Genomic DNA, 27,046 nt, shown 5'->3' on the forward strand with positions numbered 1-27,046 from the left:
CCTTGGAGGTGTCTTACTTGGTATGGTGAGATTATAGCGATAAAATACTGGAAATATGAGGTTACTTACTATCTACTAAGGGATGTTTTCCAGCGAAGGGGCCCGCGTGTGTATTAGAGAGAAGGATGAGCTCAGACACACTCTGAACTTTGAGTGGTAGACAGCCAATGGATTTCCAATCGCAGCTGTTCTATTTTGTAAAAAGATACACTTTGTCCGCCTGATCTGTCACCTGGGTAAGCAGAGCAGGTGTATAGGAGGTAACTCCTAGAGACCCATACCTGTCACTTATGTGGCGCCAAAGCCAATTAGTTGGCAAAAGCTCTGTCAACAGCACATCCTTCTCACTACATCAACATATGCTTAGAGTAATTCAGCACGAAATAACTTACACATATGTACCACATCCCCATGTACACAACATTCCATTGAGACTATAGAATTGGCTAGCAGTGCTAGTCTGGAGAGAAAGACAATAAATTTTTCTATGATTCATAACCCTGAGTATCAGCTCCAAATAATTCAAGCAAACAACCCAGATTAAACAGTACAACGTGGTTGTAAGATGGCGTCTGACGACAGCATTAAAGGAGATGATAGCAAGATGTCGACGTTTCGGTCTTGGTTGTGTTCATCGATAAGACCATCATCAGGACGATGTTATGTTTAAATGCTGTAAACAACTCCCAGAGAGTGTTTAGAAATACCATCGGTTCGTCTTAATACTAAGACGAACCGATGGTATTTCTCCGTGTTGCTGGAGTTTTTGAAATAGAACAGTGCACTACTTGGCCTGGACTAACCAATACATTTGAAAAAAGTGGGCTTACATCCGCCTTGTTAAAAGATTGCCTCACAGACCGCTGGAATACTTTAACGCGGCCCCTTCTAAACACTCTCTGGGAGTTGTTTACAGCATTTAAACATAACATCGTCCTGATGATGGTCTTATCGATGAACACAACCAAGACCGAAACGTCGACATCTTGCTATCATCTCCTTTAATGCTGTCGTCAGACGCCATCTTACAACCACGTTGTACTGTTTAATCTGGGTTGTTTGCTTGAATTATTTGGAGCTGATACTCAGGGTTATGAATCATAGAAAAATTTATTGTCTTTCTTTGTTCATGACTCTTTTTGCTTGAATTGACTTATGTCTACATCCCTTGTCATTTTTACTAAGTAAAGATTTATTTCAGAACAAACCCTCTTTTTCTAGCTCTGTTTTATCTTTACCTTCCTTGCATTTATGCTGTTTTGAAACAAATTTGATATCCTTGGGATACGAAAGAGTGTGAAATTGTGAAACCACTCGCTAACTAAGAGTCAACGTCTTTGAAACAAGTCCCTTGTAGCACCTTATGTTTTGAACTATAAACTGCCCAAGCCTACAAGGGTTTATTGGGTTTCCCCTGTGAGAAAACTTAGTCTGGAGAATAGTCTGCGAAGTACAAGCAATGGGCACCGGGTCACACTTTATTCAATGGAATGAAATACATGGCAAAGTCTTTCAACAGACACATCCATAGGCAGTGTACACTACAAAGATCCCTCCGCCGTCTTGTGGCCCTTCTGACCCAGTTTTAGTGGCTTGAGTCAGATAGGCAGTATACACTACAAAGATCCCTCCGCCGTCTTTTGGCCCTTCTGACCCAGTTTCAGTGGCTTGAGTCAGATAGGCAGTGCACACTACAAAGATCCCTCCGCCGTCTTTTGGCCCTTCTGACCCAGTTTCAGTGGCTTGAGTCAGATAGGCAGTGCACACTACAAAGATCCCTCCGCCGTCTTGTGGCCCTTCTGACCCAGTTTCAGTGGCTTGAGTGAGATGGGCAGTGTACACTACAAAGATCCCTCCGCCGTCTTTTGGCCCTTCTGACCCAGTTTCAGTGGCTTGAGTGAGATAGTTTCTGGTACAGCACACACTACTGTTTTCCTGTCGTGGGCTTCTCTTTCGTTGCTATGCGACTGTTCATTTGAAGAAAACCAACTCATGGAGTATGCTGGAAAGGTGATGGCGGCATGATTCAGTGACCACTGTCTTCCAGTATTAGACATGGCATTTGAACACCGTCTGCATTTTTCAGTTTTTCTGCCAATCCATGCCTCTTTCTAGGGACTGAGTTAGTCAAGACCGTGGTGCTGAGGCACAACAGCATTTGACTACTTGAAGTAGGAGCTCCGGGGTAGTCTTTTATGCACTCTTACAAGACTTTGTGAATGAGCCCAAACACCCTATGTCCCATTAGTAAAATTGCAAAGAGGCGCACTCCTTCCTGTTTGCACTAGTTTTATATGAATATTCCCTTAATGCTTCCATTTTACTCCAGTTTTAAACATTTGTGGGTCCCAGTTCCCAAGGGCACATGAGTACGTACTTTACATGCTCAAAGTGTCTCGGAGATTAGACCCAAACGTAGAAATATTTCTGCATCTGAACTGCATCCATCGCTGTTCGTGTTACGCTCAAGTCAGTTCTGAATTAAACTGGCATGAGGCAAGAAAAAGCATGGACATCGCCTCAATTTCTTTGACGTTATCATTAAGAACTGAACAAAAACATTGACTTTGATTTTCTTGCTGAGTTTGGTCTCTCTTTCCAGTTTGACATTGCTATACATCTTTACGAAATCTTTGCCTGTTTGTTTTACAGTGTGTGGCTCTGTGTGTGTGGCTCTGTGTGTGTGTGTGTGTGTGTGTGGCTCTGTGTGTGTGTGGGGGGCTCTGTGTGTGTGGCTCTGTGTGTGTGGGGGGGGGCTCTGTGTGTGTGTGAGTGTGTGTGGCTCTGTGTGTGGGGGGGCTCTGTCTGTGTGTGTGGCTCTGTCTGTGTGTGTGTGTGTGGTTCTGTCTGTGTGTCTGTGGCTCTGTCTGTGTGTGTTTGTGTGTTGGGCTCTGTCTGTGTGCCTCTATATGGGTAGCTTTTTTTGTAGGTGGGTCTGTGTGTGTGTGTGTAGGTGGGTCTGTGTGTGTGTGTGGGTGGCTCTATGTGAATCTCTGTGTGGGTGGCTCTGTATGTGTGTGTGGGTGGCTTTGTGTGTGGGTGCAAATGCAATAAGTCTCGCATTTGCGAGAGATTAAGCTATTGTAAATGACAATGCCATTTATTTATATGATTTAAAAACAAAAACATAAATAAAAGTAATGTCATGAGCAATGCCAATAGCTCTAACTTTAACAATGCCGAGACCATTGCATTGTAAATACTTGTTTTTGGCTGATTTTGAATCAATCAATCAGAACATATTTCGAGCGCACAACTCACCCGTGAGGGTCTCAAGAGCCTGCGGGGGGGAGGGGGGCGGTGGGGGGGGGGGGGGAGGTGCTACCGCTCGAACAGCCAGGTCTTGAGGAGTCTTCCGAAGGCCAGCAGGTCCTGGGTCTGTCGTAAGCGGATGGGGAGAGTTTTCCAGGTTTTTGCAGTGAGGTGGGAAAACGATCTTCCACCGGCGATCGCTTGATGGATGCGGGGGATGGTGACGAGGGCGACGGTAACGAGGGCGAAGGAGCGAAGCTAGCGGTTCGGGATAGAGAAGGTGAGTCCTTCATTGAGGTACGCTGGTCCGGTGTTGTGGAGAGCTTTGTGAGCGTGTGTTAGGAGCTTGAAGGTGATCCTCTTGTTGATGGGGAGCCAGTGTAGGTCTTTCAATCAATCAATCAATCAAGCATTTATATAGCGCGCTACTCACCCGGAGGGTCTCAAGGTGCTTGGGGGAGGGGGTCTGCTACTGCTCGAACAGCCAGGTCTTGAGTTGTTTCCTGAAGGAGAGGTGGTCTTGGGTCAGGCGGAGGTGGATGGGGAGGGAGTTCCACGTCTTGGCAGCCTGGTAGGAGAAGGATCTTCCTCCCGTTGTGGCTCTTCGGATGCGGGGAACGGCGGCGAGAGCGTGGTTGGTCGAACGTAGCTGGCGGGTGGGAGTGTAAAAGGTCAGGCGGTCGTTGAGGTATCTGGGGCCTTGGCTGTGGAGAGCTTTGTGTGCGTGGGTGAGGAGTCTGAACGTGATTCTCTTGCTGACGGGGAGCCAGTGTAGGTCTCTCAGTTGTCAAGCGATGTGGCTGTGTCGGGGGATGTCCAGGATGAGTCGTGCTGAGGCGTTCTGGATGCGCTGGAGTCTTTTCTGAAGTTTGGCTGTAGTTCCGGCGTAGAGGGAGTTGGCGTAGTCCAGTCGGCTGGTGACGAGGGCCTTGGTGACCGTCTTCCTGTTTTCGGTGGGGATCCACCGGAAGATCTTGCGCAGCATGCGTACGATGTTGAAGCATGACGAGGAGACGGCGTTGACTTGTCTGGTCATCGAGAGGGAGGAGTCCAGGATGAAGCCCATGTTGCGTGCGTGGTCCGTTGGTTTGGGTGCACTGCCTAGGGCAGGGGGCCACCAGGAGTCGTCCCAGGCAGAGGGTGATGATCCCAGAATGAGGACTTCCGTCTTGTCTGAGTTCAGTTTCAGGCGGCTGTTCCTCATCCATTCGGCTACGTCCTTCATCCCTTCATGTAGGTTGGTTCCTGCGGTTGTGGGGTCGTTGGTGAGGGAGAGGATCAGCTGGGTGTCGTCGGCGTAGGAGATGATGTTGAGGTTGTGTTGGCGTGCGATGGCTATGAGGGGGCTCATGTAGACGTTGAAGAGGGTGGGGCTGAGTGATGATCCTTGTGGTACGCCGCAGAGGACTTTGGTGGCCTCGGATCTGAATGGGGGGAGGCGGACTCTCGGGGTTCTTCCGGCGAGGAAAGAGATGATCCACTCCAGTGCCTTCTCCTGGATTCCGACGTTGTTCAGGCGCTGCACTAGGGTGCGGTGGCAGACCTTGTCTAACGCTGCGGAGAGGTCCAGGAGGATGAGGGCCGCTGTTTCCCCGTTGTCGAGCAGGGCTCGGATGTCGTCGGTGGCTGCAATGAGGGCGGTATCGGTGCTGTGGTTGGCCCGGAAGCCGGACTGCGAGTGGTTGAGGGATCCATTCGTCTTGAGCAAGGCGGCCAGCTGTCTGTTGTCGGTCTTCTCGATGACTTTGGCAGGAAATGGAAGGAGCGAGATGGGGCGGTAGTTTTTGAGGTCGGTGGGGTCCGCTGATGGTTTCTTCAGTATGGCACTGAGTTCGGCGTGCTTCCAGCTCTCTGGGAAGGTGGCTGTGTCGAAGGAGGTGTTGATGATGTCCCGGTGGTGGGGTGCGATGGCGGAGTCGGGCTTGTTGAAGACGTGGTGAGGGCAGGGGTCGGTTGGTGATCCGGAGTGGATGGAGTTCATCGTGCGGATGGTGTCTTCGGTGTTGACCGGGGTCCAGGCTCGGATGGTGGTGGTGGGGGGCGTTGGTACGGTTGTGGGGTGCATCGGCTGTGTGCTGAAACTGAAACTGTTGTGTATGTCTGCGATATTGCTGTGGAAGAACGAGGCGAGCGAGTTGCAGAGGTCTTGCGAGGGAGTGATGTTGTTGTTTCCGGCGCTTGGGTTCGAGAGCTCTTTGACGATGTTGAAGAGTTCCTTGCCGTTGTGGGTGTTGTTGTATAGTCGATCCTTGAATGCGGTTTTCTTGGTCAGCTGGTGGTGTTTCCGGGTGGCGTGCTTGAGGGTGGTCATGTTGTCTGTAGTCTGGTCTCTGCGCCAGGCTCTCTCGAAAGCCCGGCAGTTCTTCTTGGACCTCTTGAGTTCGTCGGTGAACCAGGATGCTTTCTTGTTGCCGGGTTTGACGGGGGCGGGGGGCGGGGGGGCAGTCTTCAGTGGGGCGAGGTAGTCTGCGCAGTTGGTGATCCACCTTTTGAGGTTGTTGGCGGCTTGGTTGGGTTCGTTGAGCTAGCGGGAGGGTTCTGGCTCAGGGATGTGGTGAGTTGGTCGGTGGTGATCTTGTTCCAGCTTCTGCGGGGAACCTGTTGCGGGTGGTGGTGAGTGGTGGTCCTACTGAAGCTGAAGTGGACGCAGCTGTGGTCCGTCCAATGAAGTCCGGTGGAGTGGCTGAAGGAGATGTGCTTGCTGGAGGAGAAGACGGGGTCAAGCGTGTGGCCGGCGTAGTGGGTGGGGGTGTTCACCAGTTGCTCGAGTCAGAGGTTGTGTGAGGTTGTCCAGCAGGGTGGTGGTGTTTGTGTCGTTGTGGTTCTCCAGGTGGAAGTTGAAGTCCCCTAGGAGGATGTAATCGGCAGAGGGGAGGGCGTGCGGGCTGATGAAGTCTGCGATGTCTTCGCTGAATTGTGCGCGTGGTCCCGGTGGTCTGTAGATGAGGGTGCCTCTGAGGGTTGTCTTGGGATCGGTGTGTATCTGGAAGTGAAGGTGTTCGGCGGCGGTGAGGGTGTCGTCGGAGTTGGTCGTGATGCGGATGGTGTTCTTGTGGACGATGGCGATGCCTCCTCCGGTCTGGTTGACGCGGTCCTTACTGGTGATCTTGTATCCATCCGGGATGGCGATGGCGATGTCGGGGGCTGAGGAGGCATTCATCCAGGTTTCCGTGAGGAAGCGATGTCTGAAGTTGTGTCGAGGAGGTTCCAGAGTTCTACGGCATGTCTGTGGACGGAGCGGGGGTTGAGCAGGATGCACTTCAAGTGGTTCTTGCTGGTGCTCGGCTTGGCGGGTGCGGTGCAGGTTCGGAGGCAGGTGAAGTGGCAGGCTTTGCAGGTGATGGGTCCGTGGGTGCGTTTCGGGGTGGCTGGGTAGCAGGCAGGATTTCGGCCGGCATTGAGTGCGTTGAGGGTGGCGGCGTCGTAGGTCCGTCGGGTGGTCTTGCATCGGCGGGGGCCAGGGGTCCTGGCGCTGGGCCCAGGCCAGGCGCGGATGGGCGCAGACGGGCTTGCCTTTGGCGCGCCTTCGGCGCACAATCGGCACGCCCGCTGCGCGTCAATGCTGCACGTACGCGCGGTCTCATTATAAGGCGAAGTGGGAGTGAGGGGCAGCTGGGAGGCGGGAGCAGGGAGGGTACAGAAGAAAAGGGGGCGGGCCGCGATGTACGACGGCGGGAAGCTGGAAGCGGGGGTCACAGGGAGCAGGGGCTACAAAGTAAACACAAAGGGTACAGGGGCTACAATACCAAACACGAAGCTACACGGAGCGTAGACAGGGGCAAAACAGGCAGCAAGTTGGGAGAGATCACTGGCACAGCACTTCTAGGAAAAGCGGCAACGATCAGCAGCGAGCGAGGGAGGGGGCACACAGACACAGCTGGAGGGCCGTGCGGCGCGGGGGTGTCCTGAGAACAGGTGGGCTGTGATGCAGCTGTGGCAGGGGATATCGAGGATGAGGCGTGCAGGGGCGATCTGTATGCGTTGTAGTTGTTTCTGGAGTTTGGCTGATGTTTCTGCGTAGAGAGCGTTGCAGTAGTCCAGTCTACTGATGACGAGGGCCTGGGTGACTGTACTTCTGGTACCAGTGGGGATCCATCTGTAGATCTTGCAGAGGATGTTGAAGCAGGAGTAGGAGACGGCATTCACTTGCTGGGTCATTGACAATGCGGAGTCCAGGATGACTCCCAGATTGCGTGCGTGGTTAGTGGGCGTCGGTGCAGCTCCTAGAGCAGCTGGCCACCATGAGTCGTCCCAGGCGGAGGGGGTGGATCCGATGATGAGGACTTCGTCTTGTCTGATTTCACTTTCAGGTGGCTGATCGTCATTCATTCGGCGATGGCCTTCATTCCTTCGTGGAGGTTGGATTTGGCGGTTGTGGGGGCCTTGGTGAGGGAGAGCATCAGCTGGGTGTCATCGGCGTATGAGACGATGTTGAGGTTGTGCGATCTGGCTATGTTGGCTAGCGTTGTCATGTAGATGTTGAAGGGTGATCCTTGGGGTATGCCGCAGATGATCTTGGTATCTTTAGAGTGGAATGGGGGAGGCGGACACTCTGGGTTCTGCCGGTGAGGAAGGAGGTGTTCCAGTCCAGTGCTTTGTCGCGGATCCCTGCGTTGTGGAAGCATGTACGGAGGATGTGGTGGCAGACGGTGTCAAAGGCGGCTGAGAGGTCCAGGAGGATGAGGGCCGCGGCTTCTCCGTTGTCCATCATGGCTCTGATGTTGTCGGTTGCGGCGATAAGGGCTGTTTCGGTGCTGTGGTTGCTGCGGAATCCATCGTGGGACGGGTCCAGGATGTTCTTTTCAAGGAAGGAGGTCAGTTGCCTGTTGACTATCTTCTTGATGACTTTTTGCCTGGAACGGGAGGAGGGAGATGGGCTGGAAGTTCTTGAGGCCCTTGGGGTCCGCTTTGGGTTTCTTGAGTAGGGCGTTGATTTCGGCATGCTTCTAGCTCTCCGGGAAGGTGGCGGTCTCAAAGGAGCTGTTGGTGATCTTGCGGAGATGGGGTGCGATGGTGGAGCTTGCTTCGTTGAAGATGTGGTGCGGGCAGGGGTCGGATGGTGAGCCGGAGTGGATGGTGTTCATGATTTTGATGGTGTCTTCGTCGTTGACGTGGGTCCGGGAGAGCAGGGGGTCGATGTCGATGTGGCTGGGGGGCGGTGAGACTGAGGTGTCTGTGTCTGTCAGGGAGGCATGGTTGCTGAAGCTGTCGTGGAGACCTCCGCATTGTTTCGCTGGTCTTTTGGCTGATTTGAAGAAAGCTCTGCATTGTATCGGATGGTCTTTTGACGGATTTGAAGAGACTTCAGCATTGTATCCGCTGGTCTTTTGGCTGATTTGAAGAAACCTCTGCATTGTTTCGGCTTGTCTTTTCGCTGATTTAAAGAGACCTCAGCAGTGTTTCAGCTGGTCTTTTGGCGGATTTGAAGGGAACTCAGCATTGTTTTGGCTGGTATTTTGGCTGATTCGAAAATATCCCAGCATTGTTTCGGCTGGTCTTTTTTGGCTGATTTGAAGAGACCTCAGCATTGTATCGGCTGGTCTTTTGGCTGATTTGAAGGGAACTTATCATTGTTTCGGCTGGTCTTTTGACTGATTTGAAGGGAACTCTGCATTGTTTCGTCTGGCCTTTTGGCCGATTTGAAGAAACTTCAGCATTGTATCGGCTGGCCTTTTGGCTTATTTGAAGAAACCTCAGCATTGTATCAGCTGTTCTTTTGACTGATTTTGAAGATATCCCAGCATTGTTTTGGCTGGTCTTTTGGCTGATTTGAAGAAAGTTCAGCATTGTATCCGCTGGTCTTTTGACTGATTTGAAGATATCCCAGCATTATTTCGGCTGGTCTTTTGGCTGATTTGAAGAAAGTTCAGCATTGTATCCGCTGGTCTTTTGGCTGATTTGAAGAAACCCCAGCATTGTTTCGGCTGGCCTTTTGGCTGATTTGAATGGACCTCCGCATTGTTCCAGCAGGTGTTTTCGTTGATTTGAAGGTACCCCTGCATTGTTGCGGCTTGTGAAGGGACCTAAGCATTGTTCCGGCTGGTCTTTTGGCTGAATTAAAGTAATGATTCAGCTGGTCATATTGCTGATTTGAAGGGATCCCAGCATTATTTCAGCTGTTTTTGGCTGATTTGAAGATATCCTAGCATTGTTTCAGCTGGCCTTTTGGCTTATTTGAAGAGATCTCAGCAATGTTTCTGCTGGTCTTTTGGCTGATTTGAATGGACCTCCGCATTGTTCCAGCTGGTGTTTCCGTTGATTTGAAGGGACTCCTGCATTGTTGTGGCTTTTGAAGGGACCTAAGCATTGTTTTGTCTGGTCTTTTGGCTGGTTTGAAGGGATCCCAGCATTATTTCGGCTGTTTTTGGCTGATTTGAAAATATCCTAGCATTGTTTCGGCTGGTCTTTTAGCTGATTTGAATGGACCTCCGCATTGTTCCAGCTGGTGTTTTTGTTGATTTGAATGTACCCCTGCATTGTTGTGGCTTTTGAAGGGACCTAAGCATTGGTTAGGCTGGTCTTTTGGCTGGTTTGAAGGGATCCCAGCATTATTTCGGCTGTTTTTGGCTGATTTGAAAATATCCTAGCATTGTTTCGGCTGGTCTTTTGGCTGATTTGAATGGACCTCCGCATTGTTCCAGCTGGTGTTTTTGTTGATTTGAATGTACCCCTGCATTGTTGTGGCTTTTGAAGGGACCTAAGCATTGGTTAGGCTGGTCTTTTGGCTGATTTGAAGAGATCTCTGCAATGTTTCGGCTGGTCTTTTGGCTGATATGAATGGACCTCCGCATTGTTCCAGCTGGTGTTTTCGTTACATTTGAATGTACCCCTGCATTGTTGCTGCTTTTGAAGGGCCTCCAGTATTGTTTTGGCTGGTCTTTTGGCTGAATTGAGGGGACCCCAGAAATGTTTCAGCTGGTCTTATGGCTGATTTGAAGGGACCCCAGCATTGATTCGGCTTAATTGAGGGGACCCCAGCTATGTTTCAGCTGGTCTTTTGTCTGAATTGAGGGGACCCCAGCATTGTTTCGGCTGGTCTTTTGGCTGATTTTGAAGAGATATCAGCATTTTTTTGGCTGGTCTTATGGCTGATTTTAAGGGACCTCGGCATTGTTTCGGCTGGTGTTTTGGTTGATTTGAAGGGACCTCGGCATTGTTTTAAGGTGGTCTTTTGGCTAATTTATGTAATGCTTCCTCTGCAGAATTCTGTGTTTATCATTATGGTAATAGGTGCAAATCCTTATGGGACCGGTCAGCCCAGCCTTTCATCTTCCTGATGTTAATAAAATGAGAACCATTTATGTTAGGGTAGTAATAAACATGTTATTCAGTGGCAAGATACCTCTTGTGATAAATGTGCACTTTACAATTATGTTAAACTGGAATAAACTTGGTAGGTTATTTCATGTCGTAGACTCAACAAGCTCCAAAGTGTAAGTTTTGCGCATCAAAGAATCCTTTCAGAATAAGCTTGAGTTGTGTACCTGTTCTCAAGCGATTACAGATAATCTCTGGGCTCTAACCATAGCAGGATCGCATGATTTCTAGTTCTACAGTTTCCGTGGCTGGGCGGCCCGTATTCCCTCCTGCCTGAGTGGCTAAGAGACATGGTTGAAGTCTGGGAGTGATGGTAATTCTGCAAATGGGTGATCGATGGGTTTGTGATACCATTCAAGCGACCCAGCACTTGTTAAAGCAGCTCTGCTTTTCTTTGTACGCCCTGTTCCATCTCTCAGCATTTCCTGAGAACATGTTAATGCTCACTGACGCAATGAAAGCCGAAAACCGCATTGCTGTGAGTGCCACACTTCTATTCATTTACATCACCTAGTTGGTAACCCGACATAACAATATAAGTTTTGACGCCCTTTTAGTCCATCTTTGGTGTTTGACTTTATTTTCTGTCTGAACCATAATCACAATTCTCGTGAAAAGTCGTATTCCGAGATTGGAGTAGACATTCCCATGAAGGTAACATGCTTTTTTAAAGTACATGTTCATCTGTTAGGGCATTGATACCCATGTCCATGAGCCTGCTTTTCTCAGATTTGGCAGGATGAAAGGCTAAGTTGGCTCGCTGTGATTGAATGCTGTGATCAGATCCAGCAGGATGAAAGGCTGGGTGGCCTCGCTGTGATTGAATGCTATGAGCAGATTCCTTGAGTGGGCGCACTAGACCGCTGCGACTCCAGACCTGGTTAAGCAATAAAATGCGGGAGATTTCAGTCTCATATCTTCTTCCTTCTTCAGTGTCATCATCATCGACGAGGCCCATGAACGCACCCTGCACACGGACATCCTCTTTGGACTCATCAAAGACATCGCTCGCTTCCGGCCTGACCTGAAGGTGCTCATCGCCAGCGCCACCCTGGACACCGAGAGATTCTCGGCCTTCTTTGATGATGCCCCCATCTTCCGGATCCCAGGCCGACGTTTTCCTGTGGACATCTACTATACAAAGGTGACCAGGGCAGGGCCTCTGTATAGGCAGCCCAGGGCCTCTCGATGGGGACCGGGGCAGCCCAGGGCCTCTCGATGGGGACCGGGGCAGCATAGGGCCTCTCGATGGGAACCAGGGCAGCCCAGGGCCTCTCGTTGGGGACCGGGTCCCACAGGGCCTCTCGTTGGGGACCAGGGCAGCCCAGTGCCTCTCGATGGGGACTGGGTCCCACAGGGCCTCTCGTTGGCGACCAGGGCAGCCCAGTGCCTCTCGATGGGGACTGGGTCCCACAGGGCCTCTCGTTGGGGACCAGGGCAGCCCAGTGCCTCTCGATGGGGACTGGGTCCCACAGGGCCTCTCGTTGGGGACCAGGGCAGCCCAGTGCCTCTCGATGGGGACTGGGTCCCACAGGGACTCTCGTTAGGGACCAGGGCAGCCCAGTGCCTCTCGATGGGGACCGGGGCACCACAGAGACTCTCAATGGCTCACAAGGTGCAGTAAGTTTTAAGGAATGGGCTGGGTGCAGAAAGGATTTGGTGAAGCTGGGAGATTATTTGGGAAATTATTTCCTAAAAGATTGTAGGAGTGATCAGTGATTGCCCCAGAGGATGAGGAAGTATGGTGGTAGATTGGCAGTAGAAGGAATATGCATCCCAGGGACAGAAGAAGGCTGGAGATAAATCTGGGAGTTTGAGGCCTGTAAAAGTGATTTGTAAGTGTCACGGAGGATCAGGTGGGTGGCAATAGTTATGGGAGTGGGATGGGTAGGAATGATGTGTTTACCAGAGAGCAATGATTGCGGAGCATGCCAAGGCAGCAGACGGAGTATAGGCAGGCAGGGGTGGAGTTCCATGCTCTGCCTGTATATTGTAAAGCAATGCACTGGGAAGCCCCAGAACATGATTGAAACTGACTGATAAGCCAGATTGCTAGCCGTGATATTACAGTGCTCCCATTCTTCAGAGGCCTCTACTTCCGTCTCTTCCGAAGGTCAACTCTTAAAGGTCAGCTTTACAGCTTTAACAACCAAGAGGCTTAGAGTGAGCACGTGTGGATGTCTTTTTTGGATATTAACGTTGTCTGCCTATCTCCTTAGGCTCCAGAGTCGGATTACCTGGAAGCCTGTGTGGTCTCCGTCCTCCAGATCCACGTGACCCAGTCCCCTGGAGATGTCCTTGTGTTCCTCACTGGACAGGTAAGAGGTCTAATTTCAGTGCAGTTCTGTTCAAGGCACAAACTGGTGCATCTGGTCTTCTGTTGATGGTGGAATTTGGCAGAGGAAAAATTGGAAGAAAGCGTAGGTGTCTGCACACCAAACTGTCTTCTAGTGGAATTAATGGATCTCTGTGTTCTGCAGGAAGAGATCGAGGCTTGCTGTGAGATGCTGCAGGAGCGCTGCCGGCGCCTGGGATCCAAAATTGCTGAGCTCCTTGTTCTGCCCATCTATGCGAACCTGCCCTCGGACATGCAGGCTAAGATCTTTGAGCCTACCCCTCCAGGTGCCAGGAAGGTGAGTAGAGAAATCACAGTGGATTCCTAGCAAAACAAAGTTTCCCTTCTTCTTGTTTTAGCTGGGGCTTCAGACATCAAGTTATTTGTTGTTTTGAAAGCATCCACTGATTGTGTCTAAAAATTGTTGAGGCAGAATGTAAAGGTACTTTTTAGATAGGTTTGCATAGGTGACTCTACGTCTCAGAAGGGCTATCAACTTAATGACCACCTTATTGAAGCAAAAATGTATGTCTAAATTATAGCAGAAGTATGTGAGGTTTGGATACTTCTACTTGCAGACTCCTCATCTTCCGATGACTGGATCCAGAAACTTTGCAATAGCTTCCCTGCAGTGGCAGCTAGCGCTAGCTCCAAGCGAGAATGTGAAGACCCTAGATCCATATAGGCAGTACCTTGGTGTCCTGATATCGGTTCCCTTTTTTCTGTGCCACTTGATATGTATCAGGGGCTACACTCTAATTTACTTTTTTCTTTGTTTCTTTATATAATTTTACCAAAATTGTTCTTATTGTGCAATGCTCCAATCCCCACGAGGTCTGCCAGTGGTGCTTTGGGCCGAAGGAAGACTCGACTTCGAAGGACAAATGCTGCCTCATGTACACTAAGGCTATCAAGGAGCAGAAGGCCAAGCTTTTTATGGCGTGTGCAACGTGCATCAGCCAGACAACGGTCGCTGCCATGTTTGAAGTCACAATCTCCTCCATCCTCTAAGCCCTCTAAGAAAAGTGGAATAAGCACAGAAAGAGGATAAAAAGTGACGACTCTGCACTTTGGCGTTCACACCTGTTTCACCAGCTGACTCCTCTTCAGATCTAGAACTGGTGGTCATCATTCATCCCAAGGACCCTTTGCTGGCCTTGCAACCTCCTTCTCTGGCTCCTGCTCCTTCTCCCACAAGGGCCTTCCACTGTCCCCACTCCCTGCACTGCCCATGCAGTTCGGACGAGCAGATATTCTGGTCTATATGGATTTCTCATCACATGTCGTTGACCCTGTGCAGTTTCTGCTCACCATTGAGCTTTTCAGGAATGCAGCAGCCCCTCTTGTGCTCTTTTTGGAACCCATGGTTCTGTTTGAGGCTCATAATGTGATACAGCTGATGGGTTCACCCTCAGAGCCTTTCGCCTCAAGGGTTGTCCCTCAAACCGGACCACCGATGCAGCCTGGAGCTGCACCAGCACTCAACATCTGCCAGTGGTTCCTCTAATGGTGGTGACACTACCAAAGCCAGCCCCTCACTCCCCAGGAACTTTGTGTTAAATGCTGACTTCCATGCATGTCCTTCTCTAATTCTAACTAGATTATAATCTCTTCTGCAATGAAGCTTGGTAAACAATGTGATCCAGTCAGACTGAAGAAAGGAGTAATGGCTCTTAATTGTAACAGCATTTAATTTCCGATAGTCCACATAGTGTCTTAACTTTCCATTCTGTTTGAGAATGAAAAAGGTAGGAGCACCAGCAGGAGATGCTGAATGCAGCATGAACCCTTGATTTTCCTGAATATTACACTTTAATTGAATGAATGAGGATATATGTTCAACCGTAAGGTATTTTCACTCCAGGAATTAAATCTGTGATGCAGTTGACATCTCTATGAGATGCGAGAACATTGGCAGACATTTCGTTAAACACATATGCAAATTATTGATAAGGCAGAGGTACTATTTAGAAGTTGCAAGTCACATCAGAGGCTGTGTAATTTGTTGGGGAGTAATCTTTAGACGCCTCCTGACAATAAGCAGCAGAGAACTCCATTTAATCCAGTCAATAGAAGGATTGTGTTTGCTTAGCCAGAAAGTTCCAAAAGTAATGGGGCGAGGGCATAGATTATATCAAAACTCTCCCTTTCAAGATATGTGCAACTTCTGCCCATGCACAGATCTCCACTAGTGTGTGTAGCATCTCCTAAATCTAAAGGCTTGTCGTCAACTGCCCGAATAAGCCCAGCTGGAATCTTTTTTTAAATGTTCCCTTGCAAACTTGCCATCCATAAATATTCCTGTTGCACCGCAGTCCTCCATGTCAAAAGTACATGTAATTCTCTTTGATAAACAGATCAGGGCAGATAAAAAGAAATGGGTTGCATTATCAGTTGGTGGGAAAGTCTGGTTTTTGCCTGTTGTAGTTGCAGACACTTCTGTTTTCCAACACCTGGGAACTTGCTTGAGGAAGTGTCCAGAGATACCACAGTATAAGCTTGAATTGTGTGTGCGCCAGCGATCTCTCCCCTCTTGAGACATTTTCCTAATTCTAGCTGTTTGAATAGGGTCGTCAGTGGTAGATGAAGAAGAGGCTGCCTCTACTGAAGGTTTAGATGACAATAAGAACGTCAAGTATCCTAATGTCTCTCCTCGCAACATCACTTATTTCTGTTCAGCCTGAAGAGTGAGTTTGATGGCCTAGGTGTTGTAACAGGACGATTGACTACCAAGGGTGAGGTGGCCTTCACTTCTTCCTTAAGGCTTTGATAAAAGGCCGCTGCGGCCGCCTTACCGGTCCAATTAATGTCATTTGGTAACTGTTGGAAGTGGATAATAAAGGTTACTTGTTATTGTGAGCCCTTTCTCAAAGTCAAGAGACCCCTGTATGATGCTTATATTTCCTTTCAAGTACGGAATACAATTGCTAAAGTTACTGATTGTAATCAATAAGCACATCACTTCGTTTTAGAATAACGGAGGTTGTTGTATTGCAAAGCATCCTTAGTTAAGTAGGACAATTTAAAAGTTACTACCAAGTATCTGAACTGAAATTTGGGGGTGGTTAAAACAAAATAACTGGCACTGAAAGAAATAGATTATAAAAACAAGTTTAGGGTTTCTGAAATGGTTTTCAGGCAGTGTCATAACTGCTTCAGTCATATTATTCACTGGGACATGCTGGATGTCATGACAGGGGCCGCGTTAAACCCTTCTCCTTTGGAATGGGCTGTGATAATAGGAGAGGGTGTTGCAGAACTAGAAGGCTGTAAAATTCTGCTCTGCAATTGATTTATCTAAGAGTAAAGGCATTTCCAAACAAGTTACCTGAAGTTCTCTGTTCAGATCTTGAATAGCTTGAGCTAAGGCACCTAACTGGTTTGCAAATTGATTCATATCAGAAATCGGATTTATGATTTGACCTGGCGGACTATCAGGCGTGCAACCAGAAGTACAGTCAGTGGTGTGCTGACTCCACCCACTGCTTCCACAACATATGCACTGCTAGCAGTAATTGGGATGTGCGCAGCAACAGGGGAGTCGGGAAACGCATCTACTACGGTGGGAATTAAATAGCTCTGCAGCATCTCTAATGAGTCACCTGCAAGTTTTTTGGTACAAGGGTTACACCCACAGTACTCTCAAAGTGGGAAGAAATGCCACACTCCCCCAAAAAGTCCAATCCTAGGATTAATAACCAATGTTTCAACAGTATGCGGTGCTTGTGATTATATCAAAAGTCGGTATACAAAACTATGTATAAAACAAAGAAGAACATTTCTTTTCCGGTGCTTCGACACAATCTTGTAAGCTTTAGCCAACATGTCTTTCATCGTATACGGTGGAGGGGAGGGTCTCCCCACGACTTACTCAAGGCTCTTAAATTGCTGTCATCTTAAAGAAGGTCCTTATATCCATGTGTGCTTGCAACTGTTAATATAAAGTATTCAGCCTCCTTATGTCCAAGAAGCAACGTGACTCTATTCCTTTGAGAGTCCTTCCAGAGATAGGTCTGTGGTATGACCTGAGAACCGTATTGTACAGAGCGATGGTTCGTTGCCAAATTAACTGCCTTTTTGAGATCTCCTCAATTATTTATGGGTATTACCCGGAAAGATAGGTCTAATCTCTACTCTATGCTGTTACAAATGAATATACGTATTCTGAGGACTGTGGAAAAGTCCTCTTATAGCATGTTCGATTCTCTCTGGAAACCGGGAGAGTCCTCCCTGAACAAGTTCTTGTCGCTCACATCAGAGCAAGACAGCTGCTTTCAGCATCTAATAATTGGGGAAAACACTGGAACAAAACAAGAGAAAGGTAATAGAAAATCCTGGCATCATCTACAGTGTCACAGTCCAGAAAGGTGTTTTTTAGGGCAGGGAGCTCTCTGCAAAAACAGATGCATCCACATGATGATTACAGGACCACAAAGCAAACCAGTCTGGAGAAGAGAAAATCCTCCCAAAGGAGACCAAAGAAACTAAGGGAAATTAAAAGTAAGGTTGGGTGCAACTCGGAACAGCGGATTATATCAGTGTTGGCAGGCAAATTGATAAAGAATCACTGGCCTTACCTGCTCAACTTACTCTGCAAGAATATTCTTGTTACTTCTAACTTTCTGTGTTCCTCTTTACTTTCACCCAAAGCAAGATGGCCACTGCGCAAATCTTTCCCTTCTTTTATTTCTCTTGTTAAGGTGGCTGCATCGCGTGTATGACGCCAGTGCCGCAATATGAGGGAACCTCCTTTAGTGCTCTCCTGATCTCCGAAGAGGTTATCATCCCTCTGCCTACAGATTCCATAAACCATCACTTCAGACAGCCCGGAGTAAAGTTTCACTTTGGTGGTAGTAGAATTTGCATCTGATGGAAACATCTAGTCTCAGATTCCTTACTTTTGAACTTCCTAGGCGTCAGACTGGATCTGGAAAGTGTTTCTTGAGCAGTACCCCTGCGCACTATTAGGTGGTGTCGGTCGACTCAGCGGGACATCTTAGGCGGCATCTCCACCATTGTGATATCCTCGTTGTCTGTGTAGGTGCCACCTCGCACACGCTGATGTCAGTTCCTTTCTTTATGCGCCAGCCAGCACAGACCCGTTGAAGAGAGCTAACCCCCTGTCATTTTTTGACCAACTTTTTTGGGGGACGTTTTTCTAAATTTATCATTGTTTCATGTAAGTTCCATCATGTCCAAAAAAACCTCAGGATTCAAACCGTGCAGCGCCTGTCACCGCGCCATGTTGGTCATGGATCCCCACCTCGTCTGCCTTTGATGCTTGAAGGGTGACCATGACCCGAAGTTGTGCTCCGGCGGCCGGGCCACGGCTCCTAAAGCTTTGAGGGAGTGGTCCCTAAACTGCTTGCAGCCCGGCGTCTGGCACCTCTGAGGTAGAGTTCTTGCTCCTGGTCTCAGTCGAGAGGAAGGTCCGAGCACCGATCCAGGGGCTCCAAGTCTCCATCCTCCAATTCGAAGTCCTTGAACGGGTCAGGCATGAAGCATCACAAAAAAACACAAGACGTCGAAGCCTGCTTGAACTTCAAGTTGGTCACCCAATGCAACAGGAGTCTCAGCGTTTGAGGCCTCGTTTTGTGGAGCGTGTTCCTGTGTTGGCTCCGCGTTTCCCCTCCTATCTGGGACTGGGAGCGACCCCCGCCCAGTTGAAGGAACTTTGACTCCATGTGTGCCATATTTGGGTGGGTTCACCCTGCTGGCATGCTTTCGGGCCCGCAGGCTCACCAGAAGGAGTTCCATTGAGTTCCACGCCGTCGGCTCCGGACATGGTGTCCAGGGCTTCTCATGGATCTTTTCCCAGATCCAGGCTGGCTCTTGCTGTACCTACTCGACCTTTTCCGATGCTATGTCCGCCGCCGCCTACCGGCAAGCACCAGTCCCATTCTCATCCCATACGACAAGGAGCCGGCCAGGTGTCCTCCGAGGCAGGTGCCAAAAGAGCGTGGCTAGGATTCGAGAAAGATTGGGAGGGGATGCAGGCCCCCTTAGAAGTCATGCTTCATTCCGAAGAAATGGACTGGTGTGGGGAACTTGGTAATGCCAGTGGCTTCGATACCTCTCCAGAGCCTGGCATGCTTTCCCCATCGAACGTGGCTAGAGAGGAGGGAGCTCTCTTTGCTATGGTGGTGCGTAGGGCTGCGGAGGTCTTAGAGCTGCATCTCCTTACTTTGGTGGTCAAGATCAATGTCCGTCCTGCAGCCTGGCATCTCCACATAGGAACCCTTGCTGTCATTTAATGAGGCCTTGACTGAAGTTCACCTGGGCACCTGCTCCAAGCTCAGCACAGTAGCTACTGTAAATAGAACAATTGCCCTTCGCATTGCACCGGGTGACCCATCCTTCCTCACATCTCACCCAACCCCCCGGAGCTTGATGGTCCAAGCCTCTACTGCTTGTTCCCTTCTGCACCCATGGATAGGCAATCCAAAAGGCTGAATAGCTTTGGAAAGAAAATATTTTCTTCTACCAGCCTAGCATTGCAGTCGGTAAAACTGCATGCCTCTTGGGCCATTACTCCCATTTGTTATGGGATACGGTTGTGCACATGCTGTCACAAGTCCCGAAGGAGGCCCAGGCTGTCCTCTACCATGCTGTTGCAGACAGGAGAGACGCAGCAAATTTTACGATACGCTGTGGCTATGAAGCGACAGACATGCTGGGTAGAACAATTTCCACGACGGTGTACACTAGGCACCACGCCTGGCTGAAAACGTCTGGATTCTCTAGGGATGTCCAAGCCAATCTCATGAATATGCCCTTTCATGGCCGTCATCTCCTCTGAGATATGCCGGACACCATGATAGAGAGCTTCAGGAAATCACGGGCTACGACCAAGTCCGTTGGCCTCTTTGTGTCATCTTGTCCTATGTCCGCCTTTCGCACTTTTCGTGGCAAAGGAATGGGCTTCCAGCCGCGCCAGCCCTATCTGAGCCAGAGGACCACGCAAGCTCTGCAACCTCCATGCAGCCATGGTCTCAGCTCGCCCAACCCACGGGGTCGGGCGGCCTGAGGTCAGACCAGGCCACAAATCCCCTTCCCCCCTCCTACTCCAAATCCTCCTAGTCCGATCTTTCCAGGTCATGGGCATTCAGTTTGTGGCATGATGCGCCATCACCTCCACCACTGGCAGGACATCACCTTGGACAGGTACGTTCTACATATCGTCCGAAAGGGCTACTCCCTCCCCATTCGAGACTACTCATGGCTCCTACATACAATCGGCTGACGGAGGATCACCTTGCTTTACTTAGAGAGGAAATCTCAACTCTCCAAGGAAACTATAGAGAGCGTTTTGGAGCCAGAAATAGGCTGTGGTTGCTGTTCCCTCTACTTTCTGGTCCCTAAAAAGGACAGAGACCTTCGTCCTATTCTCGACCTCTGAGCCCTCAACTACTTCCGCAGATAAAAGAAGTTCAAGACGCTCACTCTTGCTCAGGTTCTGTCTGCCCTAGACCCGGAAGACTGGATGGTATCTTTGGACTTGCAGGACGCTGATTTACATATTCCCGTCCTGCCTGCCCATTGTCACTACCTGCATTCTAGGGTCAGCCATGAGCACTATCAGTTTACCGTGCTCCCCTCCAGCCTCACCAGTGCCCTTTTGGGTGTTCGTCAGGGTGATGGCGGTGGTCGCAGCTCATCTGCGGAGATCAGGGGTTCCAGTCTTCCCCTATCTTGACCACTGGCTGTTGCGGGAGGGCTCGTATCAGGCGTTTTTCTCCCACCTCCATATTACGGAGTTCACTATCGAGGTGCCAAAGTATCACATGACACCACAGCTGCTCCCTTTCATTGGTGCTGTTCTGAACGGCTAGTCTAAGATATTCAGTCTATGATACCGATTTTTCAGTCCTATCCTGGATTTCTGTGAGACTGACTCTGAGGCTGCTGGGCCTCATGGCCTCCTGCATCCTGCTAGTGAAGCATTCCAGATGGCAAATGCGGGCTCTGCAGTGGGACCTGAAGTTCCAATGGGCGCAGCATTATGGGAATCTCACCGACCTGATCCAGATCTCGAAGGGAACTGCGCCAGCGCTGCAGTGGTGGCTGACAAACTGCGAATGGGTCACAGGTAGACCCCTCTCCCTTCTCCACCCAGATCTCTCGGAGGTGACAGATGCATCCCTCTTGGGATGGGGCGGCCACCTGGGAGAGGTGGAGATCAGAGGACTCTGGTCTTCACTGGAAGCACGTCTTCACATCAACCTGTTAGAGCTTCGTGCGATCCGATTGGCACTGAAAGCCTTCTTACCATCTCTCAAGGGAAGGCTGTTTCGAGAGTTTATGGACAACAACTCCACCATGTGGTACTGCAACAAACAAGGCAGGGTGGAGTCATGGACCCTCTGTCAGGAGGCCCTTCGTCTCTGGACTTGGCTGGAACAACTGGGCATTTCCCTGGTGGTTCAACACCTGTCCGGTTCCCTGAAGACCAAGGCAGACAAACTCAGCCATTGGTGCCTAGCGGCTCACGAATGGCATCTCCACACGTAGGTGGCGCAAGCACTCTTTCAGCGTTGGGGTGATTCTTGGTTAGATCTGTTCGCCTCCGTCAAGGATGCACAATGCCAGCAGTGTTGGGCATTGGAGTTTCGAAGGCTTTTCTTCTAGTGTGGAGCTCAGGTCTCTTTTGTACGCCTTTCCACCCATACCACTCCTATCCAGAGTGCTCAAGAATATCAGGAAGCCTTGGGCCCACGTCATTCTTGTGGCTCCGGACTCGGTACCGAGGGCTTGGTATTCCAAGCTTCTGCAGATAAGCATTGATCCTTCGATCAGGCGGCCCGTGGGGAGGATCTTCTTTTGCAGGAGAGGGTGGTTCACCAGAACCTGTCAACCCTCCACCTCCTTGCATGGAGATTCAGCGGCGACAGTTGACAGCATTCGACCTTCCTCCCGAAGCATTCAAAGTTATTCTGGCAGCCAGCGTCCCTCCACTAAGTCGATATTCACGTGCCGATGTCAGGACTCTTGAAAATATTGTACAGAACAGTCTTGGATTCTCTGTCTGCCTCCCTTTCTGACATCCTCCTTTGCGCCCTCTGCTCTGGGCACTCTAAAGGGTTATCTTTTGGCCCTTTATGCCAGACCAACGGTCACTATTCAAGTCTCCTATTGTACATATATTTCTGAAGAGGCTTCCACATTTGTTTCCCCCCTCACCTTTTATCATGCCCCAGTAAAACCTTAACTTGGTTCTCACTTACCTAATGTGTGCACCATTCGAGCCACTGCACAATTGCCCCCTCCAGCTGCTTACCATCAAGGCAGCCTTTTTAGTAGCAATAACCTCTGCCAGGAGGGTGAGAAAGTTGCAGGCATTTTCTTATCAGCCTCCTTAGCTGACAATCTTCCCAGATAAGGCAGTGCTCCGCACTAGGGCTTCTTTTTTACCTAAAGTGGTGACACCTTTCCACCCTAGGACTATCTGTCACCTTGTCCACTTTCTATTCTGTTCCGCATTCTTCTAAGGAAGAAGGACGTCTCCATCTATACCCAAATAGAGCATTATTGTTCTACCTGAACTGCACTAATGAGTTCCAGGTGGGCAATCAACTCTTCCTGGGGTACGTTGGGGCTAAGAAGGGACGTGCTGTGCAGAAGAGTACCATCTCTTGATGTATTATGCTCTGCATTAAAACTGTTATACTCTGGCAAAGAAGCAGCCTCCTGAAAGCCTCTGAGCTAATTCTACCAGAGCTAAGTCAGCCACAACAGCTCTCCAGCGTGGCGTCACGTTCCTCGACATCTGGTAGGTGGCTAAGTGGGCAGCCCTGCACACGTTTGTTAAACATTATTGCTTGGACAATCGGGTACGTAGGGAAGGGCTTTTGTCTGTTCGTTCCTACAGGACTTTCTGGTTTAAACTTTTCTGCAGTCTCGACTCTGGGGAAGATATTGCTTCGGTATCTGTTCAAAGGCTAGATGATTCTATCAGATGGACAAATTACATACCTTCATTAACCCCTTATCTGGTACTGACCCACTCATCCTCCCCACTCTACAGATCAGTTCTTAATGTCAGGGCGGTTCCCCTTTAGGGCCTAGTTGTCTAAACACACCACTGTCAGACAACTTCATGGCTCCGCGCTTCTGGCGTGGAAAGCCGTGAAAAGTACTGATGTCAGTGGGCCGGGGTGGCATCTATATAGACGACGCGGACGTCACAATGTCTGAGACGACGTCTCACGGAGTGGACTGACTTTGCCTAACGGTGTGCAAGGGTACTGCTCAGGAAAAATCTTCCAGATCCAGCCTGACTCCTGGGAAGTTCAAAGGTAATGTTGATCTGGTAGATCATGTCTCTACCAGATAAGGCGTTACCAACGGTAAGTAACTTGTCCTTTTGCACAGGACTTAACACAAGTGAGGTTTTGGTTAGTCTGATGAAGATAGATAACATCTATAACCCAACAATGGAAGCATTTCAAGTGCAGCTGGATAAAGAAGAAAGTCAATGTGCCCTCACGTCCCCTCATCCATATATCTCTTTCTTATCAAATGCCGACGACTGCACATTGAACTCAATTTCAGGCCTGATTGTTACAGGAGCAGAGGATTTGTTTTCTAACGGGAAAAAAATAGGTGTTAATTTGGCTCATTGGTTATCCCTCACCAGGTTTCCTTATCTGCTAGAAGACGACATATAGCAAACTATAACTTGAAGAGTTTGTGGTGAGCTGAGCCACTGCCGACCAAAACTGCGGGTACAAAACTTGCAAATAATTTATTTTATTCCTTGTTTTCAGGTTGTGGTGGCCACCAACATCGCTGAAACCTCCCTGACAATCGACGGAATCATCTATGTAATAGACCCCGGCTTCTGCAAACAGAAGAGTTACAACGCTCGCACAGGCATGGAGTCCTTGATTGTGACGCCGTGCTCTAAGGTAGGAAACGCCTCTGACATGAGGTCTTTGTTGGAGACTAATAGAAGCACCAAGCTTAATGTATGGAAAAGCTGTTGCACCTGCATAAGGTGCCTAGAAAAGGCACCACACTACACCATCATTGGTATCACTATTTACAAACCAAATGAGCCCCTCCTGGGAACGAGTTTGAATCTGACTATTGTGATATTAGTGTCTATGACTCTACAAAGAACGGAACTAATTCTCTTGGGGGACTTGAGTTCCTGGTGGAGACATTGGTTTGTGGTAATGTAACTTTATCCATCTGTATCTTTATCCTAACCCCTTCGCTGCTCATGACGAGCTCAGCTCGTCATGCTGTACACTGCTCGTTTGCTCATGACGAGCTCAGCTCGTCATGAACAATGGGATTCAAGGGAGTGCAGCATTTAAGATGAATCGCTGTAGCATTGAAGGTGTTAAGAAAGGCACTACCACACCTTCGTATTTGTCCGAGTTCTTGTCGGTAATCTCTTGCTGCAAGATACAGGCATTAGTGGTGGCCACCAACCACACTTTTCCGCCTTCTGCTTCTTGCAGGAATCCGGAGACCAAGAGCTGATTGTCCCAGTCCTGAGTAAGTGTGCTGACCCACTTCCTACTCACTAACAAAGGGCTGCTTCGCCTCTCTGTGTGTCTTATTTGTGGTAAATTCTCCCATTATTGGTGCATGCTTGTACAACCCTTTACCTCCTACATTCTCATCTTCTCCTCAGGCCTCTGCCAACCAGCGAGCAGGTCGAGCAGGGCGTGTGGCGGCGGGAAAATGCTTCCGCTTGTACACAGCCTGGGCTTACAAGAATGAAATGGAGGACACAAGCATTCCCGAGATCCAGCGCACCAACCTGGGCAACGTGGTGCTGCTACTAAAGAGTCTGGGTAAGGAAAACTGGGGAATCTTCTCCACACACTTAACCCTGCCTGTCATACAACTAGTAACCTCATTCAAACATCATTCACAGACCTAAATACCGATCTGACGTTGGATGCCTCAGAGAATTGTTGTCTGGATCCTCCCAAATCTCCCTCAAATGCGAGGCTAGACTGAACTCCGGCTGAAAGCCACATTTCCAGTTTTAGGTCATGGCAGGTGCAGCACACACTAGATGCAGTTTACATTTGTCCAGCATCCAAAAGCCCCATTGTAATCACTTATGTGGAGTTTGTATTTACTCATAAGAGACTGGAGTTCCACGTTAATTTTATGGTCCAGCCCACAACTCTGGCACTCTGCTGGTATTGTCAGGAAATGATCTCCCTGCTCAATATTTATCAAAGAAAGTCACAAAAACAGTAGAACCAAAACCACTCCTTTGCAGGACCCGGTTTTACTCTTATTGCAAACACAACACATATCTACATTTTTCATTGACATCATTCGAAAAATCAAAGATAACTTCAATAGCCGCATCATAGATGGCGTCCGTGATGGCATCAAACATGTCATTGAGCAGTCTTCGAGTGATGTAATGGGCTGGGTTATAAACCGTGCTAGACGGAAGTGCAAGTCAGGATTAGTTTACCAAACCATAACTGTTGAATTTCACTGTCAGGAACCATAACTGCTCTTTAACTGTGGTTTATTTCAATGAATAACTTTTGTTTTTTCCCAATTGAGTTTTTTTATGTTCGAGGCATGTGGGCTGCTGAATTCATATCTGTGCATAGATCGCCACCTAGTGTTGGGTCCGGATGATTGCACATTGTTGTCCTGGAAGAGTCTTCGAAGTATCACGAGATAGGTGGCTCCTCCCCTGGACTACAGTGCGCATGGGCATCGCCTCCATCCCCAGATTGTTTTTATCCGCCATTGGGTTCGGATGTGTTTCGGTTCCCACTGTCGGAACCGATAGTTGTTCAACTTCTACTCGAGACCAAAAGGTCTTTAGGCTGGGCGTCGGTATAGTTGCGTACGGGTTTCTTTCTGACTCTCAGCTCCGATCTCTTGCTGCCCTTCCACGTGCTTTCGGCGCGGACGGGCCTACACTACATTCTTGCTATGGAGCGAACTCCGTTTAGAAAGTGCCCGGTGTGTAACTCTAAATATTCACACCTCGACGTGCACCCTGTGTGCAATACCTGCTTGTCGCCGGATCACCGCGAAGACACCTGTATGGCGTGTTCAAAGTTCCGGAGCAAGAAGACTTTAAAGATTCGCCGGGCTAATAGGCTCCAGGCTCAGTTATCGGCTACGGCGCCCCCACCAGACGACATTTTCCAAGAATCTGTCGAGGGAGAAGACGACGTGCAAGGTTCGGACTCTAATCCCGCATCCGAAGGTGAAACCTATGACGAAGGTGCGGAGAACTTTGACGAAGTCGCCGACGAGGTAGGGGACGACGAACAGGCTTTTGCCACTATGGGTGATAGCTCAGAGGAGGAGCATCCCCAACGAGACTCTGGGGTTATTACCCCTCCTACGGCCCAGGTCGAGGGATCGCCTTCGGGCCTTACCCAAGATCTAACTATGAGTCCTACGTCCCCGCCTCCGGGCCCGGTCACGGACACTTATGAACCATCACTTACGTCGAAGAAAACGAAAGTGAAGCCAACTGGTCACGCACCCTCGGATGCGAAACCGAAAGTGAAAGTTGCGCTGGTGAAGAAGGTTCTGGAGGCGTCAACTTCCAAGGAAACCAAAATGGCCGACTCTAAGAGCCACGCCAAGATGGCCGACCCGAAGTATCGGGGTCGGTACCGAAGGCGAAATCGTCCGACGCGGCTGCGTCGGCTCCGAAACCGAAGTCGGCTCCGAAAGGGGTCGTGGACCCGAAGTCGGCTCCGAAGAAGCGCCTGGGCGACGACGAGCGTGGCCAGGGGGCCTCGGCCTCGAAGAAGGCGCATGTCGAGCCGGTCAAGCCCTCTCCGGCCTTGACGAAGAAGGTGGAGGAATCCTTGCAGCGGATTCGAAAGGACACTGTGGCGCCGAAGCTCACGCCTAAGCCTGCGAAGGAGCAGACGCCTATCCGTTTCACCTTTCCTCCCAAGTCGGCGCCAAAGGCCTTCGCGCCGAAACAGAGTGGACCCTCGAAGGAGGTGTTGGCACCTAAAGCGGCCTTGGTGGTGTCGAAGCTCCGACTCCAACCCCTTGCTGAAGAGGAACGTCGTGAGGTAATCATCGACGCCAACACCGGAAAACTGTTGCTCCTGAAAAGGAAGATCACGACGGAGCCGGCGTTGGAACATTTTAAGATCACTCTCAAGAACAAACGGG

General features: G+C 49.6%; 1 protein-coding gene across 1 annotated transcript in view; it reads left to right on the plus strand.

Moving 5' to 3' along the window:
- The window catches only part of DHX16 (DEAH-box helicase 16), a 164,635-nt gene that overhangs the window by 38,105 nt on the left and 99,484 nt on the right, over positions 1-27,046 (plus strand). Inside the window, exons 11-15 of the mRNA XM_086920703.1 lie at positions 11,503-11,713; positions 12,789-12,887; positions 13,050-13,202; positions 23,671-23,811; positions 24,549-24,711. Coding sequence (XP_086776829.1) covers positions 11,503-11,713; positions 12,789-12,887; positions 13,050-13,202; positions 23,671-23,811; positions 24,549-24,711 — 767 coding nt within the window. The remainder of the gene's footprint in view (positions 1-11,502; positions 11,714-12,788; positions 12,888-13,049; positions 13,203-23,670; positions 23,812-24,548; positions 24,712-27,046) is intronic.

This window comes from Lissotriton vulgaris, chromosome 5 (assembly GCF_964263255.1).
Source record: "Lissotriton vulgaris chromosome 5, aLisVul1.2, whole genome shotgun sequence".
NCBI lineage: Eukaryota > Metazoa > Chordata > Amphibia > Caudata > Salamandridae > Lissotriton > Lissotriton vulgaris.